Source organism: Mustelus asterias, chromosome 16 (assembly GCF_964213995.1).
Source record: "Mustelus asterias chromosome 16, sMusAst1.hap1.1, whole genome shotgun sequence".
NCBI lineage: Eukaryota > Metazoa > Chordata > Chondrichthyes > Carcharhiniformes > Triakidae > Mustelus > Mustelus asterias.
The window spans coordinates 66988884-67011804 of NC_135816.1; the positions used below are offsets into that span (position 1 = coordinate 66988884).

The 22921-nt window shown below is 43.4% G+C and overlaps 1 protein-coding gene across 2 annotated transcripts in view; it reads left to right on the forward strand.

The window, feature by feature from the left end:
• Positions 1–22921, forward strand: part of LOC144505230 (slit homolog 3 protein-like) — a 678283-nt gene that overhangs the window by 442722 nt on the left and 212640 nt on the right. For both annotated transcript variants that reach the window (XM_078231240.1, XM_078231241.1), the window contains 5 exons: positions 1360–1510; positions 3415–3489; positions 17548–17691; positions 19408–19551; positions 21238–21401. In XM_078231240.1, coding sequence (XP_078087366.1) covers positions 1360–1510; positions 3415–3489; positions 17548–17691; positions 19408–19551; positions 21238–21401 — 678 coding nt within the window. The remainder of the gene's footprint in view (positions 1–1359; positions 1511–3414; positions 3490–17547; positions 17692–19407; positions 19552–21237; positions 21402–22921) is intronic.

The window sequence follows — 22921 nt, forward strand, 5'->3', positions numbered from 1 at the left end:
GAAGAGGGTGATGGGCCTGCTCCTTGAAATGCTACAGGCCAGGTGCTTATGGGTACGGCTGCAATCGGGTTAAGTCAGGATATTTCCCCCCAACAACAATTAGAGAACGTTCAGGCCAAGACCGTGTGTGACTTGGAATGAAAGTTGAAGGTGATTGATGGTGTTCCTTCAAAGAATCCCTATAGGGCAGAAGGAGGCCATTTGGCCCATCGAGTTCTACACCGACCACAATCCCACCCAGCTCCTATTCCCAGTTCCTATGATGTGACTGTTCTTGCAGTCAATGATCCTAAGTAGACCTGATTATTTTTCGGTGATACAGGTCACATTTATTGAAGTAAGATTGGTAACTTCCTGTAGTGCACCTTGCAGAGATTGAATTGTTGCAAGCGGGTAGATTTTTAGCGGCCGGAGTGCTGATAAAGAAAGTGTTGTGTGCGTGCCAGTGTCGAGTTTCTTGAGAATAAGTGTGACATTCCATTCACATTGGCCTTTATGGGATTAGAACTCCCAGTCTCTGGTTTAATAATGCAGGATCACATTGTCTGCGGTACAATGGTTGAGGCCACAGTCAGATCAGCTATGATCTTCTCGAAGGGCTGAATGGACTACTCCTGCTTTTAAGTCCTGTGCTATCCCTGAATCCAAGTGCAGTTCAACTGAGTTCAACTTGGAAGAGGATCCAAGCTGAGCGCAGAAGGGGAGGACTGTGCCTCCTTATGATTTAATTGTCCCTTTTTTAGTGGAATCTTATCCACTGATATGTAAACTAAATCATAATCAAATCAGTGCATGTATTATCCAGGATTCCAGTTTCTGATCACTGTCTCCTTACAGTCTGCAGACTGAGCAATAGGTTTCCAATCAGTCTCCCATCCCGTAAACAGTTTCCGGGAGGCTGTGGGGAATCCTTCAAGGAAACACTAGTTGGAATGGAGTGACAGCACAGGTGAGATGAGATTGTTTCTGGGACATATTGGATGGATTAGTTGGCTTTACCGGCCTGTCAGTTTTCATATGCAAACGGGAACTCAAAAGCTGTCCAGTCAATCCATGCCACAATGATACTCTCACACATACCATGCCATGCCAGCTCAGGCTGGTGCTCTTGAAATATTTGTCTTGTGTGTAAGCATTGTTGAAGGCCATTGAGTCATAGAGTACAGCGCAGAAAGGGCCCTTCGGCCCATCAAGTCTGCACCAACAATAGTTAATACGAAAATCATGCTCATCCCATTTTCCAGCACTTGTCCCATATCTTTGAATGTTATGATGTTTCAAGTACTCACATCAAATCAAAGTTGAAGAGGGAAATTATCATTAACTCATCTAACTGGTTGTGATGGGTATTGTGCACAGGATCAGAGGACTACCGGACCAAGCTAAGCGGTGACTGCTTCATGGACCTGGTTTGCCCTGAGAAATGTCGCTGTGAGGGCACGGTCGTCGACTGCTCCAACCAGAAACTTACCAGAATACCCAGCCATGTTCCGGAATACACCACTGAACTGTAAGTCTAACTGTGAGGCTAACCACCACATTATTAATACAGAAGCAGAGGTTTTACCCTCCTAACCAAGCAATAACATAACATGTCACCTCTAGTGAGTGAAACCTTGCTTTTTGAAGGCAGAAAGGAACTAAAATTATTGAAACACTAGGAGGTTAAGAGACAGAATTGAATTGACTATAATACCACAGCACATCAGATGTATTATGGGCTAACACTTTCATTAAGGGTAAGTGAGCGTCTCTGGTGGCTTAGTAGATAAATCTATTGCTTTCTGTTTGACACTCAGACAAGTAACCAAGCTGAAGACCTCGGCTAACCTGTCCCAACTGGATGGCAGTGTTGGCCTGGGTTTGGGGAAAGAACAACCACGACTTTGTTTCTTGATTACTCTCCAGCCATGTCGGATGATTCACATTCAAGGTTCAGACCGTGTGATAGGTGTTGAAATAACCTGTCAGTATTAGTTACCCAGGATTCACATTTACAGTGAATAACCCCTTGAGCCGCCGATGCCGATAAAATCATGCCTCAACCTCGAGGAAAGGTACAAATAATGTGTGGGAGCAGAAAGAATTGGGTGAAGAAGACTCTGTTCAGTGGATAGACAAGTCCCTTTCTGCCTTGCTCCTCTGCCTTGTGATGCAACTGTGGATTTATTAGCACAACATAGAATCCCTGCAATGCAGAAGGAGGCCATTTGGCCCATTGAGTCTGCACCGATTTTCCAAAAGAGCACCTCACTCAGGCCCACACCCCCTCCCTTTCCCCATTCCCCCATGCATTTACTACGGCTAATCCATCTAATCTGTACATCTTGGGACACTGAGGGGCAGTTTAGCATGATCAATCCACATAACATGCACATCTTTGGACTGGGGCAAACTGGCATGAAGTGAATATGAATACCAGCTTACTTGAAAAGGGAGTGGGACAGTTTCCGGGTTCAACAAGGATCAAAGGAGTGCCCAGTGTGAATGCAAAAAAAAGGATGAAAGCAGTCTGAACTCGTAAGACCGAAACATGGACTAAAACATTGCCGGTGAAACCAAATGGTGATTTTGTAGCTTTCTTAGGGTTTACAGTGCAAGGGTAGGAACCTAGGGCAGGGAATTTACGTCTGGAAGTTGGGAATGTTGCCATCTCGTTCTTTCATAAAATCCAATGTGATGATATCAAGACATGAATCCGATATCAACACGCCAGTTTCCCATTATATGATAGGAAGGTGGGGGCTGGACTTGGCAGGCCACCCACCATTTCAAAAATAAAATCTGCAATTGAGATGGTTAACAAGCCAGTTGACCTAAATATTACATGGCCCATGCCATGAAGCTATTGGCATGGGCAGGGGGCTAGAGTGTGGGGTAGAAATACAAGAAAGCTAGGGGGGACAGGGGTGTCCTGTGTGCATCACCCTCCAAGGTGACACCCCACCTTTGTGCCTCCCAACCTGGTCTCCAAACCTGGTCTCCAAACCTGTCTCCATCTGCATCCCCCTGCATGCCTCATCCCTGTTACTGTCTTCCCTAGGGTGTCCGAGCCTTTAATTCCATACTTAGCTGAGTCCACAATCCATTGCTGTCTTCAGCATAGGACTGCTTGCAGTACCAGCAGTGTCCACTACTGAGTCCTGGGGCTGCTATAGGGCAGTTCTGAAGAGCGAGACTTCCTTAAGCTGAGGGGTGGAAGTCCATTCTCAGCCTGTTTAGGCTGCCAACAGGGTTTTATCACTTTTTTCAAAGTCACCCACGCATTATCCAAACCCTATAAATCCAGCCCCCAGAGATTATTTGTTTTACCCATTTTACACTAAAACTTGAACTGCAATTCTGTTTATAAATTCTCCCTCTCTGGTACATCAAAGTGTTCACCCTCTTAACTGTCTCTCTTTTGTGACTCAGGCGATTGAATGACAACGAAGTGACCATCTTGGAGGCAACCGGTATCTTCAAGAAGCTGCCAAACCTGCGTAAAATGTGAGTTTATCAAATGTAACCCCCTCCCACCCCTGACTTCTGACTTACGTTGTCCACAGCAATGAATTAGAGGAGAGTGCTGAGGTAACTCTGTAACTGTTATTAGAGGTAGATGAAGATCCCCCTGCTGAAGAATGTCTGACAGTCACTTGATAGCAGACTTCTCGATGTGATCTGAGCAGCATTGGAAGAATAAGAAGTGGCAGTTTGGTCTCTCCCTGGTTACTGTGTGTCCTAACGATCTAGACTTATCATTTGGGTAAAATATTGTAAAAAGTGACAATTGTCATGCCCAGTGAATGTATTTCATATTCAATAACCTTATACACGGACTGACCTAGTATGGAAACTTCTGGAACTCTCTTTTATTTGTGTCTGCCAAATGGTAGGTGACCTTTGCTTATTCAATGCAAACATTCAAGCTTCCTGAAAGTAAGGAATTGCATAACCATGGGTGGGAGGGCCTTTGCCAGAATGGACATACCAAGATGAATGTTATCTGTGGGATTCACACCTGCCATTTTTCAAAGCTTGCTCAAAACACAGAATCAATGGACTCTGAGACTCTCTGTCTCCAGGTTTGCAGTTTAACAAAGGAAAGCTGACAAGACCAGTTATTCACCAGTTAAGTGAAAGGCCACCATCTATCTCCTATTGTACATCAATGGCCTTGTAGTTTTAAGCCATCCTGGTTGGACAATGATCATTGACCATGTACCAAAACTGGCTTCTGATACTGAGATCCTTTATTATCCCAAGACACTGCTGAGTCCAGAGCAGGCTGTAGAAGAATACTGTCAAGACAATAGCTTCAGAGAAAGGCTGTGCCATCTTTGCCTTTTAAGAGCCAACTGTCATTTTGAGAACCAGACTCTGAAACTAACTGTGAGTCATCAAGCAGCCAAATTACTTAACCTGTTCTAATTTCAAAGTTCACTTGAGAACCAATGTCATGGATATTCAACTACAGGAAACCTCACAACCTGCTGTAAACCATTCACTTCACAAGATCCTCACTTCAACTTGAAACACTGAATCCATTCAAAAACTCTCAGTGGGAGACTGGAAGTTGGAAATTAGAGACTGAATTACTATAATCTAAAAGTGTATTATCTTTATCTGTATCTAATCTTTATGTGTGTATGTGTATGCGTACGTGAGCCTGAGTCTGTGATATTGTGTTAATTCAGGATAAACGTGTAAGAATGAAACACCGTACTTTATTTTAAACTCATGAAAGCTTATTTCTGAATTATTTAATTGGGATGTGGAGATGTCGGCGTTGAACTGGGATGGGCACAGTAAGAAGTTTTACAACACCAGGTTAAAGTCCAACAGGTTTATTTGGAATCATGAGCTTTCAGAGCGCTGCTCCTTCCTCAGGTTATTTAATTGGAGTACATACTCCAAGGGTAAGAAAAATACATTGTTTCCACAAAACACATTGATTATAGGCAGCAAGAGAACTCATACATTCTGTCTGCGACACAATGTGTATTATGGCCTGGAATTTCTGTTTTACCCCTTGTCTATTTCCATCTCCTAACCTCCCATATGTGGCTATCTGGGTGAGTTGCTCACCCGGAACTGTTTGGTGGTATGTTTTGGTCTTTGAATGTGATTCGCCATTGTGCTATCTCGAATTTACAAATCAGCACCACTTTGAGCACATGAAAGCTTCCTGAAGAAAAGTGGGCCTGGGTGAGATGTTCTTTCGGAGAGTTGATGCAGTCTCGATGGGCCAAATTACCTCCTCGGAGCAGTAGTTTTTACACTTAGGCAATTATAAGGATTAATCTTCATGGATTTTCTCCTTGTTCACCCACCTTACTTTTAGCAGAAGAGACACGGGAACGCCAGAACGTCCCCACCTAAAATATTCTCCAAACCCATTCAAATTATCCTCACAAATCCCACAACCCCACATCATTTACTTACAAAGAAATAGTGACAAAGTTTAACTACTGTCACATGTTATTAGCGTATAAATAAATCTGTGGGAATATCAGTAACGGTTCAATTACCTTTTGTAAGACTGGCTTCCAACTGCATTCTACTATCCATTAAATAGATTTTTTTTGCAAAAATATACTTTATTCACCTAAAATCCTAAAGAGACATTACAAAACATTTCAAATTGTTATAACTGTAAAATGTAGTGATATTCACACTTTCTCCAGAGATTACGATGCACTCTGAAGTGCTTCATGAGTAATGAGAACATTACAAACATTTCAAAGTTTTCATTACAGAGAGTACAATTCCTTTCAAATTATATACAAAGGTCATGTTGCACTCTGTAGTGCTTCAATACAGTTACATACGGTTAGAAATAAAGCACATAGTCTGAAGGTTTTAGACGTTTACTAGCCCCTCAGTGTACATTGGTAGAAAAGCCTTACACCGTGGCCTTTCCCCATTGTGCCTTGATGGCAGCTTTCCCAAGCTTGAGTGCATCCCTCAGCATGTAGTCCTGGACCTTGGAGTGTGCCAGGTTCTAACACTCATTGAGGACAATTCTTTTCACTGGCAGATCAACAAGTTCTGGGCAGGCCAAAGAGCATCTTTCACTGAGTTGTTGAGCCTCTTGCAGCAGTTGACATTTGTCTCAGTGCATCCCTGCTGATAGCCCGTAGAGCACAGAGTTCTGTGTCACAAAGCTGCCCGGGATGAACCTTGACAAAATGCCACTGCATTTCTCTCCAGCCCTGCTTTGCAAAGGCACGTTTTACAAGGAGGTGTGCGACTATCTCGTCCCCCCACAACTGCTTCATAGACAGTATGCAATGGCACAGAAACTTGGGCATGCATGAAGGATTTGACGGGGAGTGCCCTCGCACCACTAGCCAAGCTAGGTCTTGGTACTTCTTTGAAAGTTCTGGCAATGAGGCATTCTGCCAAATGACTCTGACAGTCTGCTCAGGGAACCATCTGACAGGATCCACCATCTGCTTGAGAACATTACGTGCAGATAACTTATTGATTGCCTTGTGGCCAAAGGTGTTTTTCTTAACACATTTTTCCAGGACGGACAGGTGATACAGCACAGTCCAACTACTTGGAGCGTTCCGTATCAACATGGCCAGACCCATCCTTCCCAAGCCAGAGATAGGCAGAGCCTCAGTAGATAGTGACACTTGGTTTCTGTGCATCAGGGATCCACACAGCTTGACGCAACTACACATACAGGTGGCCATCAGGATGAGGACAGCAGTGGATACTTTTTTTTCCTCTCTTATCCAGAGACTTGTGCATTTGGTGTCCCTTTGGACGCGATCCATCTTGGATCTCCTGATGCACTTGAAGGTGGCTCGGGACTGCTACAATGAATGATCGGGGTATGGGCCAGACCTGCACCGTGTACCACAACACCAAAAGTACCTTACACCTGATGACCAGGTTTTTGCCCAGAATGAAAAGGTAGCATTGCTCCCACGTGCCCAGTTTCTGCTTTACCTTGACAGTATGCTCCTCCCAGTATTTGGTACATGCCCCATCCAGCAGCTTCAGGTGATCTGACCTGATGGTGAAAGGGACAAAGGGTCAGTCAGTCCAGTTCCCAAAGAACATGACCTCACTCTTGCCATGATTTACCTTGGCTCCCGAGGCCAGTTCCAACGTGTCGCAGTTGTCGAGTAGCCTTATCACTGACATCTGATCTGCGCAGAAGTTGGAGACGTCATTGATTTACAGGGAGGCTTAAAGCAATGTTTCCTTACACTACAGGAAGGTTGACCTCTTTCCATATTCAGGACAGCCTTGATCTTGTGATCAAACCGCATTTGAAAAACAAATGCTATTTCAAACTCTGTTTTAATTCCTTTATATGTCAAAACCTTGTTTAGCATAGAGACTCTCAAACAAACTCAATATATTTATGCATATATTTGATGATATTAAACAGATGTTATAAATGCAGGGAATATTTGGCCATCTGGATTTGAACATTTTGCAAATCAGGTTCAATATGCAAAACTTCACAACAAAAGAACCAATTTGATTAGCTGAAAGGAAGAATGATGATTAAATCAAGTACTAATTTCCTTTAAGTTAGAGTCACGATGATCCTTATGAAAATAACCCAAGTAATTCATCCTTTGCTACATCCAGAAGTGACTGAGGATGTCATATGCTGAGCTTCTGCAGAATGACAAAACTAGTCATTTCATCATTGGCTGTTCCTTGACTCGAGAATGCTGTTTACTCAGGGTCGCAGGATTCTGCCATTGGTCTTCATGTGACTTCTTGACCCACAGATCTTTGGCACTTGGAGCTGGATGCACTGTGAGGTTGTGGGATCTGCAGTGTAGCATTTGCTTCCTTTTTTGCATCTTTGGCACTGCTCTGCTTCATCATTAAGACAGTGGGACCCAAAGGATTCAACCAAACTGGGGGCAATTATCTCCCATACCTGTGTTTGGGGAACCTCACGCACTGACAGCTTAAGTTGGAAACTTACAGGCAGTATGCCCGCCATGTAATGAATGTCTCACCAATCTGTAGACTCCATGGACATGACAAATAAGCCTCAATCAGTTTCAATCTGATTCTTTCACTATTAGAGGAGCATAAGGAACTAACTAACAACAGGAGCACTTTGAATAGCTTTGGATTATCACAAAATCCCTACAGTGTAGAAGGAGGCCATTCAGCCCATCGGTGCTGTACTGACAACAATCCCACCCAGGCCTTATCCCTGTAACCCCATATATTTATCCTGCTAATCCTCCTGACACCGAAGGGCAATTTAGCATGGCCAATTCACCTAACCCGCATATCTTTGGAGTGTGGGAGGAAACTGGAGCATTCAAAGGAAACCCACGCAGACACGGGGAGAATGTGCAAACTCCACACAGACGGTCACCCAAGGATGGAATTGAGCCCAGGCCCCTGGCGCTGTGAGGCAGCAGTGCTGACCACTGTGGTGCCACCATGCCGCCCACTGATGTTCTCTCAGCGGCATTAACCTCTCCAACACACTCATGCAGCATGCCCAAATCAATCAGCGCTTAATCCAAAAGTGGACTAAGACTAGGTAAACAGCATTGGTATCCTGGCATTTTTACCACCTAGGTAAGTCACCAAGGTTTCATACTGCAACACCTCTTTTCTTAATAATAGTTCCTTGGATTCTGAGGAAAAATAAATTGATTCAATAACAGTTTAGGAATAGTGAGAAAATGAGGGTCACATGATGTGAGCGCGGGACTAGTCGTATTTCCATGAGCTCTGCTGCTGCTCATTTTTTCATCCTTTTTTTAAAACCTGGATGGTTTGTAATTGCCTTATCCTGGAGTGTATATTCTGTGCTATGCCCATGGAACATTTCTGGGGGAGTATTGATGACAGATTGCCGAGCAATATGAAGAAAATCCTTGTTAAGAAGGAGGCACCTGGGATGGAGCTGGGCCCTCAACATGGTGGCTTGGCTGGGGAGCAGGTTTTGGGCCCAGTGCTCTCAAAGCCATTGCAGGGGATGACTGCAAACATTGTCAAAGTTATAGATGACAAACTCGGTGTTTTGACACAGAACATGAATGCTTAATTGGATGAACATGATGTGGAGATGCCGGCGTTGGACTGGGGTGGGCACAGTAAGAAGTTTCTCAACGCCAGGCTAAAGTCCAACAGACTTATTTGGAATCACAAGCTTTCAGAGCGCTGCTCCTTCATCAGGTGAGTGATCATTTGGATAAAGTGCAGAATACCACAAGAGGCTCAGTGAGGCGGAACTTAGAATCTTCAATGTCAAGAGTGCTGCTTCTTCGATCGAGGCTCGGCTGCAATCCTTAGACAATCAGCTGTATGGTATGTCAGATATCCAAATGGATCTGGAAAATCAGAGCCAGAGGAAGAATATCCGTGTGATCGGTTTTCCAGAGGGAGCTGAAGGCAGGCTCCCAGTTAAATTTTGTGAAGATTGGCTGCCATTTTTTTTAACTTTGACACAAAGGCAAGGTGGATCAAGCTCGAAGGGGTGCATCATATCCTCAAGACCCAGGGACAACCAACATCCACAGCCTATTATCATTCATTTCCGTAGCTTCAGGGACCACCAGAGAGTTTTGGAGACTGCCAGGCATGCTGGGAACAAGGACATCATACATCCTTATCCCCTGTAATTTTTACCTCTTAATTGATCCTGTTGCTTGATTTATCATATTGATAGGGGAAATCCTGAGTGAGCAAGGTGGCGAATTCTCGCTTGTTATCCTAATATCCTGAGGTGAATTTCACCGACTATCCTCTTTAGAGTCGTGATTTGCAATTCTCCGTTAATCCTTGTTCATCATTGAATGTGTTCCCTGTAATGTCATCTATTAATTGAGTCTGTTACATGATGTATCACATTGATAGCGGCAATCCAATGAGTGAGAATGCAGTGAATCTTTGCTTGATATCCTGATGAGTCCAAAGACATCATTCATCCTTCTCCCCTGTCATTTTATTTCCTAATTGACTCTGTTGTGTGATTTATCCCATTGCCAGGGGAAATCCTGTGAGTGATTTTTGCTTGTTATCCTGATATCCTGATGTACCCAGGAACGTTTATTTATTGTGAATGGAATGCCTCCTGAAATGTACTACTTGTTCTTAAGGAGTGGGTTGTATGGTATTAGAGCTGTGTGATTTTTATCCGTTTTCTCATCTTATAATCCTGGTGTATATATAGTGGTGGACTTTTTCACCTGCTATCCTTTATTTCAGTTATGATTAAAATGAGTGGCGCCATTGCAGGGAGGTGGGCAAGTGGTTTAATATGAAGGTAGTGGATAGGGCCCTATCAGTCCTCACAACGGGTGAGGAAAACCCCTCCTGGAACTTATGGGCTCACATATTTTTTGGATTTCAATTTGGTTGGGGTTATAGAATCTTTGCTTAACTCCTGCTATAGTACAAACAGAATATATATCCTCGGAGGAGATGTATTTTAGGTTTGGCGCTTCCAATGTGGCTGGGATGGGGGAAGTTTCCTTTGGTGCATACCCAAATGTGGTCCATGGTGGTTTAACCGCCATTTTTCCTGTGCTAAAATCCTGTAAGCAAATCTTGTAAAGATTTGCTCCTGGAAAGAAGGTCCTGTCTTTTTATAAGAAGGCGAAAGTTGACATAGCTCTGTTGCAAGAAACTCATCTGGATGATAGGGAACACCTCAAATCCAAGAGGGGCAGGTGTTTTTTAACTTCTTTCTCAACCAGCAGTCAAGGGATAGCAATGTTGATTAATAAGAACCTGCCTTTTAGTTTGCATGAAAGACAAAGGGGATAATAGGTATGTAGTTGTTAAGGAGCTGGTGTACGGGGAGAATGTGTCAATAATGAATGCCTATGGTTCCCCCAAATTATTGCGCGGACTTTGTCACTAAGGTCTTTATGGACTTTGCTGAACTGGCCTCAAATTCTTCCTTTGTTGGCGGTGATTTTAATTGCCATCTTAATCCGCTAATTGACAAACTCCCTGTTAAAAGGAACACTGCTACACAGCAAGTTAGAGTGCTGGCCTTGGCTTGTGAAGCAGTGGGTTATCTGGATGTGTGGATTGACTTGTTTTGGGTCAAAGATTATCCTGCAGTCACTTGCCTCTTGTACTATAGATAGGATTGTGATCTCTGACCATGCTCCAGTCTTGTTAGAACTTCTTCACAAGGGGACCCAGGTCCTGGAGATTTGATGTATTTTTACATCAAGACCATAAATTCATCTTGTATTTCCAGACTGAAATTGGTGCTTTTTATTTGATTAATTCTCTTTCTGATGTGATTTCTCCTGTCTATTCTGTGGGAGACCTACAGGCCTTTGCTAGAGGTTTCATTATCTCATTTTTTAGCTGGAAAGAGGCGTAGATTGATGGAGCAGCACCAGCTGGAAGTCCGGCTAGCTGAGCTGTGAAGGGAGTATGGTAGGAATTATTGTCATGCAAAGCTGAAGGAAATTGCTGTATTTAGAATGGCACTGGATTCTTTGTTGTCCCAGTGAGCAGAGACGTTTAAGGTTTGCTAAGCAGATGTGTGAATTTAGGAATAAACCGAGTAGGTATTTGGCTTTTCTTACTGTGAAGAAATTGGACTTGAGAACAACTGTTTCAGTGGTGGACTCTTAAGGGAAATAAGAGGATTAGTGCAGAAGATGTTAATGAGGATTTTAAGAGCTTTATGCCAACTTACATAAATTGGATCAAGCTAAGGATACTCCAGCACTTAGGGACTGTTTCTTCTCTTGACCTTCCCTCTGTCTCAGAGGAAAACAGCTTTGAATGCTCCAATCTCTGGGGAGGAGGTCTCTGTGATAAAAGAGCTTCATCCTGGTAAGGTGCCTGGTCTTGATGGTGGCAATCCTTGCCAATGGTTGTACATCTGAGACTTTTGGCCTTCAGAAAGGGACTAGGCAGGAATGTCCCTTGTCTTCCATTTTGTTTACTCTAGCTATTAAACCTTTAGCAGAGGCCATTAGACGGGACCCCCAGGTTTATGGGATGTTTAGTGGAGGTGAGCAGCATAAAATTTTGCTTTATGTGGATGATGTGTTGCTGTTGGTTTCTAAGCCAATGTCTCTGTTCCTGCTATTCTTGAAGTGATACCCAGATTTAGTCTTTCATTAGGCTATGAGATTAACTTTGTGAAATCGGAGGCTATGCCCCTGAGCAAGTTAAGGGGTAGACCCCCTCCTTCTTCTCGTTTTCTCTTTAGATGGTCCCTGTTGGGGTTTACATATCTAGCCATTCATATTGCCCCTAGTTCTCAGCAGTTATACAAGGTGAACTTTCCTCCATTATCCACCTCTATTAAGTGGGACCTACATTGTTGGTCATCTTTACCGATTACCTGGTTGGGTAGAATTGCCTTGATTAAGATTAAGGCGGCACGGTAGCACAGTGGTTAGCACTGCTGCTTCACAGCTCCAGGGACCTGGGTTCGATTCCCGGCTTGGGTCACTGTCTGTGTGGAGTTTGCACGTTCTCCTCGTGTCTGCGTGGGTTTCCTCTGGGTGCTCCGGTTTCCTCCCACAGTCCAAAGATGTGCGGGTTAGGTTGATTGGCCATGCTAAAAATTGCCCTTAGTGTCCTGAGATGCGTAGGTTAGAGGGATTAGTGGGTAAATATGTAGGGATATGGAGGTAGGGCCTGGGTGGGATTGTGGTCGGTGCAGACTCGATGGGCTGAATGGCCTCTTTCTGTGCTGTAGGGTTTCTATGATTTCTAAGATGAATGTGTTGCCTAGTCTACATTATCCTCTGCAAATGCTGCCTATCCTGTTGTCTGCTAAGGTCCATAAGGAAATTTGTGGATTGTTTAGTTCTTTTGTTTGGAACAAGAAGAAGCCTCATTTAAAATTGGCTAAGCTGCAGTTATCTTGTTCTAAAGCAGGGCTGGGGATGCCAGATATTAAGATACAAGTCCTTGCAGCCATTTTTATTCCTTAGGCATCCTAAGATGGTGGTTGGATAAGTGTAATAATCTTGTTGTTTTTAACATGCTAAAAGCTTGAAGGATGGTCCGTGAGTTGGAGGGAAGACCTAATTTAACTTTTGCTCTTTCTCCAATTCAGGATAATCCAGATTTCCTGCCACGTTTTATCATAGAAGTCTACAGTGTAGAAGGAGGCCATTCAGCCCATTGAGTCTGCACCGACCACAATCCCACCCAGGCCCTATCCCCATAACCCCATGTATTTACCCTAGCTCGTCCCCCTGACACTAAGGGTCAATTTCACATGACCAATCCACCTAACCCGCACATCTTTGGACTGTGGGAGGAAACCGGAGCACCCGGAGGAAATCCACACAGACATGGAGAGAATGTGCAAACTTCACGCAGACAGTGGCCCAAGCTGGGAATCGAACCTGGGTCCCTGGTGCTGTGAGGCAGCAGTGCTAACCACTGTGCCACCGTGCTGCCCGTCTTTATGGACCACAGTTTTGACATATGGAGGGGTAATGGTCTCTGTAGACTAAGGAGTGTGTTTGATGGTGCTCCCATTTTATCTTCTAAGCAGCTGTGAGCAGTTTGATATTCCAAAATACTCATTTTTTGGATAATTGCAACTTGTGGACTTTGTCTTTAATAAGACAGACTTTCTACATGCAGTGTTTTTGGTCCTGTGTCAAGATGCAAGCCTAGTGGTTCAATTTTCTTCAAAGAGGTTCAAAGATCTTGAGAGCATCTTTGATCCATCCTTAGAGTTTGATGCTTTGCATCTGATACTGGATCTTCCAGACAAAAGATTCAGCAATGCGACTGGGAAAAGGCCGTATAATATCCAAACATTTGCAGCACGGAAGTATATCCTTTGCTCATGGATTAGTGATAAGTCTCCTTCAATTAGGAATTGGCATAAAATCATTCTGGAATGTATACCAATGGAATTCATGATTTGTTTACTTCGAGCTAAATCGGATACATTCCATGAAGTATGGGATTTTATCTTCAAGTTCTGTACTCCACATTTTTTAGTTTATCCCTACAAGGATTTCCATAATTGGTATAATTGCTGCACGCTGGCACAGTGGTTAGCACTGCTGCCTCACAGCTCCAAGGACTTGGGTTCGATTCCTGGCTTGGGTCACTGTCTGTGTGGAATTTGCACATTCTCTCCGCATCTGTGTGTGTTTCCTCCGGGTGCTCTGGTTTCCTCCCACAGTTCAAAGATGTGCAGGTTAGGTTGATTGGCCATGCTAATTTGCCCCTTAGTATCCTGGGATGTGTAAGTTAGAGGGATTAGAATGGTAAACATATGAGGTTTCGGGTATAGGCCCTGGGTGGTCTTGTTGTCGGTGCAGACTCGATGGGCCAAATGCCCTCCTTCTGTACAGTAGGGATTCTATGATTTCTGTGGCTCTGTGAGCTTGGTTGTGCACCACTAAGCCAATTGTGGTTGTACTCTATCCTGATATTTCCCGATCCCATATATATATATATATATACTTATGTGGTGGGAGATGCTGGAGACAATGAATAATCTGAACCAATTGGGTTGGTCATTTTCTTATTTCTCTCTCTTCCTATGTGTATTTGTTTGGAAATGATCTTGCTGTACTGTACCAGTATTTGAGAGTTTGTTGTGTTATTCATATGAAATGAAAAAAAATCTTCAATAAAAATATGTTTTAAAACAGTGAGAAAATAAATCAGAGATAATTCATCTTCAACCACCATCCTCTTTGTGAGTGGTAACAGAACGGCATAGAATGTTTGGTGCACAGGAAAGTCAGAAATTAAACAGCTCTGCCTATTAATCCTTGGGGTATATGGAGGGCAGAACCAGATAATGAGTTGCTTCATTTATATTTTTTCTTCAAATCTGACCAAAGCAAAGTGCCCCCCGCACCCTATTTTTATCCCAATACTAGATTTGATCTGAATGCTAGGACAGCAACTCCATTGGTTTTCTTCTCACCTTCCCCTGGAGATGTGAAGCTCTTGAGTATCAATGAGTTGGCCCACTTGCACCTATTTTAGGCCATCTTAATGAGACATAGAAACAACGGATAAAATATCTAATAAGATCAACTTTCTTCCTAAAGGTTTTTCATTCCTATAATATCATGACCGCCATAGGAATTTTGCAGCTCCCACTTTGTTATTTTTAGCTTTAACAGTTCAATCTGTTTCTTATCCTGCTTCGCTTCAAGTAACCTGGCAATGTTTGGTTCTGAGCTTATTTGCCCTTGCTGTCCTAGCTCAGCCTAGATTTGACCTCACCTTCCTCGTGTTGTGCTTACACAGTTTATCCCTCCTTCTCCCTGCTAGATTTCCTATCCACCTTTACTTTTCCCACATCACAGCCGATCGGTCACTTTGGTACAGTTGGACATTCAGTGGTTGCCGATGAAATATCAACGGAATGAACCCTTGGGTCGATGCTAGTGGAAAATGAAGAGAAGTTCACAGTGCCATTCCGGTACTTAATCACTCAGTTGCCTGTTTATTTTTTCCAGATGCAATTTGTAAAGTTTGGTTGCACAGGAACGAGGGAAGGAGGAAGTTCTGCTCTCCGACCAACTTCATGACCTGCACCTGGAAAAGTTAAACAGGCAATCAAAAAGCAGCCATCAAGGGAGCCTGTTAGATTGTTTGCGAGGGAGGGGAGGAACGTATTTTAAAGTCCAACCCAAATCAGAGCCAAGATTCCAACTTCCCTATTCATTTGCAGCGATGAAATTTTCAGTTTTATATGAGGAAGTGCTTGGCGTTGGTCCCAAAGCAGAGCCTCACCACTTACACAATCCACATTTAGCAGGAGCAATCACCTACTTCAGGCAAGCCGGTATCATAGGCGTCAAATACAAAGGGTCCTCTTATAATGTATTAAGCGTAAGGCAATTTGGCACTGGCTTCAGTAACCACAGGTTGTCATCTGTCGCCCATTTCTCATGGTCAAGTAGCTTGAGGACTGGATACCATCCGCTAGAAATGCCCCCAATATGAGTCAGGATAAGTTTGGGAGCTTTTTGGGAAGAGCCCACTCCATGGTGCCTCAATCATCGTTGAAGTGTTCACAGTAACACTGTGTACCACTCCTCTTAACGACAAGGTTTCTTAATGGAGGGGCACCGAGAGACTTCACTGAGCTTTTGCAACGTTGTTTTGCAGGTTATAAATGGATTTTCCAATTACTGAGATTCAATTTGGAAAATCTATGGGTTCCTGGCTGTATAATAACAGGCGTCTCATTTCAAAATTTACTCTCTAATCAGATTTTAACTCATTTGATCTGTTGATAAATTCCCAAATGCAATAATGGCTAAACATTACGATTGCACCAGCTGAGCTGTGTACAGTACTTGCCTCTCTTAGTAATGTCCTTATTACTCAGTACTAGCATTTGTACTTTTTGCTTTGACCAACCCAGTGAAGAATTTGTGTCTGTGTGTGTATCTATGTGCGTTTCCACATGTCTCTGTTGTCAGTGTGTATGCCCACATATCTGTGTAGCCATATGTATATGTGTGTGTGTGTGGGTCACTGTCTAAGAAATGGAACACCTCAATCTACATTAAGCACATTTAGTTCCAACATAGCGGGGTTAGACAAAGTTCAATTCTCCCTTAATCTTGCCCCAGTAACGTGCTTGAAGAGCATTCCCTACTTGCATCAATGTGACATTTCTATTTCCTACACCATCTATCTTTGTACATATTCCAAGGTATACTGCCCAATTAGTGCTGAATTATGGGCAGATTTGTGCTCTGGACTCACTTCCTGTGGGAACTGTATTAAGAGACTGCCCACCATAGACCTTTAATTGCCATCTGACAGAGAAGGCTTCATTCCATCTGCATGAATTGGGTTGCAAACCAGACTGCATACCTAATGTGACAGTGTACACAGGCAAGTGCTAAATTACAATGCCATCCACCACATCAATAAAATAGATTAAATTATACTTAAAAAGAGACCTTGATTAAATATGTATTTTAACAATATGGAGAATTTTTGATTTTGATTTGATCTATTATTGTCAGTGTATTAACATACAGTGAAAAGTCTTGTTTCTTGCGTGCAATACAGACAGAACATACCGTTCATAGAGAAAGAAATGAGAGAGTGCAGAATGTAGTGTTACAGTCATAGCTAGGGTGTAGAGAAAGATCAACTTAAGCAAGGTAAGTCCATTCAAAAGTCTGACGGCAGCAGGGAAGAAGCTGTTCTTGAGTCGGTTGGTACGTGACCTCAGACTTTTGTATTTTTTTCCCGAAGGTGGAAGAGAGAATGTCCGGGGTGCGTGGGGCCCTTAATTATACTGGCTGCTTTGTCGAGGCAGTGGGAAGTGTGGACAGAGTCAATGGATAGGAGGCTAGTTTGCATGATGGATTGGGCTACATTCACAACCTTTTGAAAGAGGAAATGGGCTTTGGATTTGTCCATTTTTCATCAACAGTTTGCGCTGTTTCCACGGAACATTTTAATTTTCCAATTTTATACAAAACTAATCATAAAAACTGTTTATATTGGCCGATTACGTCGGAAATGCTTTTGTGAAGAGAAATGGAATATAAATTACATATTATTTCTCATCAACCTCTTTCTCTGAACTAATATTTTTTGCCATCACTCATTCAGAAACTTGAGCAACAACAAGATCCGAGATATCCGGGAAGGAGTTTTCGATGGGGCTTCTGGAGTCTTGGAATTGTTGCTGACTGGAAATGAGCTGGAAGTGGTCCACAGCCGAATGTTTGCTGGTCTCTCCGGGCTCAAGACACTGTAAGTACAGAGCACTGATAATTTGCGGCATCTAGACAGGGCTAGCTATTAGGATATTGGTCAAAGCAAATCTGCCTCATTTACCAAGAGCAGCAAGTGGACTGATCTTTCATTTTTAAGCTGTCCCTCAAACCATAGAATCCCTGCAGTGCAGAAGGAGGCCATTTGGCCCATTGAGTCTGCACTGACTCTCTGACAGAGCATCTTACCCAGGCCCTATCCCCGTAACCCCACATATTTACCCCACTAATTCCCCTAACCTATACATCTTGGGAAACTCAGGGGCAATTTAGCATGGCCAAATCTCTGTTCTTTGCAGCGGGACCAGAAAATCTCACCCAAAATGTTTTGCGGACCAACACAATTGGACAGAGAAATAGAAGATTTAAAGCAAATTACTGCGGATGCTGGAGGTCTGAAATAATAAGTTCAGGATAAACTCAGGTCTGCTTACAGCTGAAGAGGGAGAAACAGTGTTAATGTTTTAAGCCCAATTAATACTCTCCTTTGGCCTATGCTTGTATTGTAACTTCAATGTATTGAATTAAAACTGGCATTGACTGTCTTTAACCCTTTGTATGGTGGGAATTCACTATCAACCTCCTGGGGGTTACCATTGATCAGAAATTGACTTGACTCGCCATATAAATACTGTGGCTACAAGAGCAGGTCAGAGGTTGGGAATTGTGTGGAAAGTAACTTATCTCCTGACTCCCCAAAGCCAATCCATTATCTACAAGACTCAAGTGATGGAAAACTCTACACTTGTCTGAATCAGTGCCGCTCCAACACAATGTGAGAAACTTGACATCATCCAGGACAAAGCAGCCACTTGATTGCTACTCATCCACCACATTAAACATTCACTCTCTCCATCAGTGACACAGTGGCAGCAGTGTGTACCATCTACAAGATGCACTACAGCAACTCCTTCTAAATCTGTGACCTCTATCATCTAGAAGGACAAGGGCAGCAGATGCATGGGAACAGCACCACCTACAAATTCCCCTCCAAGTTACTCACTGTCCTGACTTGAAAATATATCGCATTCCTTTACTGTCACTGAGTTAAAATGCTGGAACTCCCTCCCTAACAGCACTGTGGGTGCACCTACATCTCATGGACAGAGGCAGTTAAAGAGGGCAATTCGGGATGGCCCAGTAAGCGATGTCCACATCCCATGAATAAAAAAATGTTAGAGATCAGATAGTAAGAAAGTTGTCTTTTTTTTATAAACCTGATTCTTTCCCTGAACATCTAATGCTATGCACTGTCTACCTCCTGCAAAGTGAGGAGCTCAATCTGCTCCTATGTCCTTTTGAAAGCCATCTCCTTGGAGAAACTTGCTAGTATTCAGGGAATTCTGTTTCCTTGAGTATTTCTCCATGTGTGAGAATCTTTGCTTTTCCTCATTACCTTCTGTTGGAAGCAAGACTGAAGCTGGAAGAGCAGGATTGGAGCATTGCAGTGTGTGGAGCACATTTAGCAGCTTACATTTGTGTACTAATTAGAAGAATATCCCTGGAAAAATGCATCATGATGCTATGCATTGTTATGTGGCTTTGACCACATAGATGATGCAATAAGCTCAGCAACTCCCAGGAGGCCTCTTTTTTTCAGTTTAGTTTCATTCTAAATCTTTGAACTCTGAAATGATGTTGATGTGATTATTGGTAGCTGAAATGTTCCCTTGTCTTTCTCCCCACTTTGTTGTAGAATGCTGCGGAACAACCTGATCAGCTGTGTCAACAATGACACTTTTACTGGCCTTAGCTCAGTCCGGCTGCTGTCGCTCTATGATAACCGGGTCACCACTATCACCCCTGGAGCATTCAATACCCTGCACTCTCTCTCTACTATGTAAGACCTGCTTTCATCTCAACCTTTTATTAATGATTTGTATCCATTGGCTCAAATTTGGGTCTGTCTGATCGTTCTCAATATCTCAGTTATGTATCACTTCCCATTCAGTTCAACCGTTGCTTGCATTCCACACCCACCAGGGCACTTCCTCTGCAATTTGTCATTTCCATCCACATATACAGAATTAGACTATGAACTGCAGGCCACATATAAAGAATTAGCACTCCTTAACTATTCATCTTAGAATTAAGTTCTCGATATTCAAAGTTTGATGAGACGCAGAGATGGTTTTTCCACTTGTGGGTGAGTCCAGAACTGGGAGTGATAAATCATAGAATCCCTACAGTGCGGAAGGAAGCATTTGGCCCATCGAGCCTGCACTGACAACAGTCCCATCCAGGCCCTATCCCCGCAACCCCACGAATTTACCCTGCTAGTCCCCCTGACACTAAGGGGCAATTTACCATGGCCAATCAACCTAACTCGCACATCTTTGGGAGGAAACCGGAGCACCCGGGGGAAACCCACACAGGCACGGGGAGAATGTGCAAACTCCGCACAGACAGTGACCCAAGGCTGGAATTGAACGCGGGTCCCTGGCGCTGTGAGGCAGCAGTGCTAACCACCGTGCCACCCCAGTATATGATAGTCATCGATGAATGAAACTTGTTTATCAGAAGAAATATGAGGAGCCCACTCCCACATGGAATAGTTAAGGCAAAGAACCCAGGCGCATTTAAAGGGGAACTGGGCTGGATTTTCCAGTCCTGTCTATGTGGGAATCATCGTAGTAGGGATGGAAAATATGGTGGACCAGTCAGTGGTCTGTTGACTTTGGGTGGGAATCGGGACAGGATTATCCCGGCCCTCGATATGTACGTGAAGAAGAAAGAAATAAGTATTTGCTGATGGGTTAGATGAGGGTGGGTGGATGATCAAATTTAGACCAGTTGGGCCAATTGGCCTGTTCTGTGAATTTGTAATTCTAGATAATATGTACAATAGTGGATGTGCACAATTGGGCCTATGCACAAGCTGTCATATGCTATATTATGTTTTCTCAAAAAGCAGGATAAACATCTTAGAATGGAGTTTTAAATTGTGAGGTTAGACACAGAAGACAAAGCACTCTACTAAGAAAAATGCTTCAAGTTCTGCTTAGGCTGGGCAGCACAGGGACCCAAGTTCGATTCTGGCTCAGGTGTCTGTGTAGAGTTGCACATTCTCCCCATGTGTATGCGTGCATGTGTGTTGGAGTAAGCTCTGAAGTGAACGCCCACTGAGGCCTGAGCTCAAACGTGTGTATTTCTGCATGTTGTTGGATTAATCTCCCTGTTACTTGATTGCAAAGATTCTCTCAGTACAATAGCCATGGAAATCTAATCAATAAAACAGTTATGATTTGACTTCTCAGAATCTGCACAGAAAATTTTCCGGTGTGTGTGTAGGAAATTTCCTTCTGAAGGAAAGGATCTCAGAACTCACCCTTCATTAGAGTAACTAGAATGTGTCCAAAGAGATATCCAAGGTTTTGGATCAAAGTCCGGAAGAGCATGTGACTCTAAAGTTACTTCAAAGTGTCTTTGTAGAATCAGTGTCCAGTCTTATATGAAATATAGGTTGAAAGAGCAAAACATTTAGAATTGACAAGATTTAAATGATAACTTTCTCCAATTTCCATAGAAACCTCCTGGCCAATCCTTTCAACTGTAACTGTCACCTGGCCTGGCTGGGAAGATGGCTGAGGAAGAGAAGGGTTGTCAGTGGAAACCCACGCTGTCAGAAGCCATTCTTCCTGAAGGAGATCCCAATTCAGGATGTGGCTGTTCAGGATTTCACCTGTGATGGTAAGTAAAGCAGGGCTTAATGCCATAAATTCAAGAACCGGGGAGGGAAAAGATGGTGGAAAGTCAACAGAACTCGAGGTTGGATTTTCAGCCAGGTCGGAACGACTTGGTGCATAATTTACTGGAATCAAAGCCCAGCTATTCAGCCTCTCTGGGTTTCAAACCCTTTCTGAAGGCAAGTTTCATTTCCTTCATTGTTTTTTACACTTTGATTCTGAAGTTTGTAACTCAGGCGGGGCCTGAGGATCCATAAGGTTACCAAGAGCCGGTCTGATACCTTTCCAAAGTGGACAACAGCAGACTGGAGAGCACCTATAAGTTAATTGGTTAAATATTAGGCAGGCCTGGTCAGTATGTGTTGGTGTGTGATGGTGAGAGTGAGTGAGAGACCTGATACTGAGAGTAAGGCATTCTCACTCCCACGCACCAGCCAGCTCTTCCCCCACCTTTGACACTGAATTTTCATTGGCGGCGCTACCCCCCTCCCTCCCCTCCCTCCCGAGAATATTCACTGTCGTTGATGTTCATTCCAATCACAGACTCTGTTTGCTGCGTTTGCAGTGTTACTGTGTTTGCTGTTGATAGGCTCATTAGATGGTCAACATCACTGAGAAATGAGCTGTCAATTCCAGAGTTATAAATTTAATTTAAATTCCACCAGCTGCCGTGGTGGGATTTGAACCCATGTCACTACTGGGCCTCGGATTGCCAGTTCAGTTACATTACCAGTCAGTACACCACCACCTTCTGTACCTGGTGCACTCCGTTAAATTATGTTCTCCTTTTCAATAGTAGCTGGAGGAAGTCAAGATCACAGGGCTGTGCGAGACTACCTCCTAAAAATGGAGGGCTGTGTCGTAGGGGAAGGTTATCTAAACTGAGCCATTGCTGCCCAGAGGAAAAGAGAATGAGGGCAAATATATCAGTTAGTCCAGGGAGATCAGAAATTCCCTCAAATTGCTCCAATCTTAACGGTTGATTAATGCAGAATGAATGTTCTGCTTTTAACATTACAGGCAAGGAGTTTGTCCAAAGTGGATAAAGGGGCCTGTTGTAATACCGAACTCAAAATATCTCAGGTTCCACTGTTGGTTTAGGCAGAGTTCCCTGATCTCAACTAGATCAGTAGCTGTCACAGCACCATTATCCCTGTGTTTTGGAGGGAATGAAAGAATGCAGCCAGGATTCCCCTTAACCACCGGTATCCCTCCTAGTAGAAAGAGTGCGGGCGTAGATGTTGGGATTAGGGCAGGGTTTAGGTTTGTTGTGATGCCTTCACAGTTAAATAGCCTCCCTAGGTTCATACATGAAGAACAGCCACCTGGGAAACTCAGTAAAATGGTTTCTGATACCGATACAGAAAAAAAAATGGAAGGATAAACATAGACACATATATAACACCATAAAAGCAAGGGTAAAATTATTTGGTGGCAATCCTTCAGCTCTTTACCACAGGGCGGCATGGTGGCACAGTGGTTAGCGCTGCTGCCTCACAGCACCAGGGACCTGGGTTTGATTCC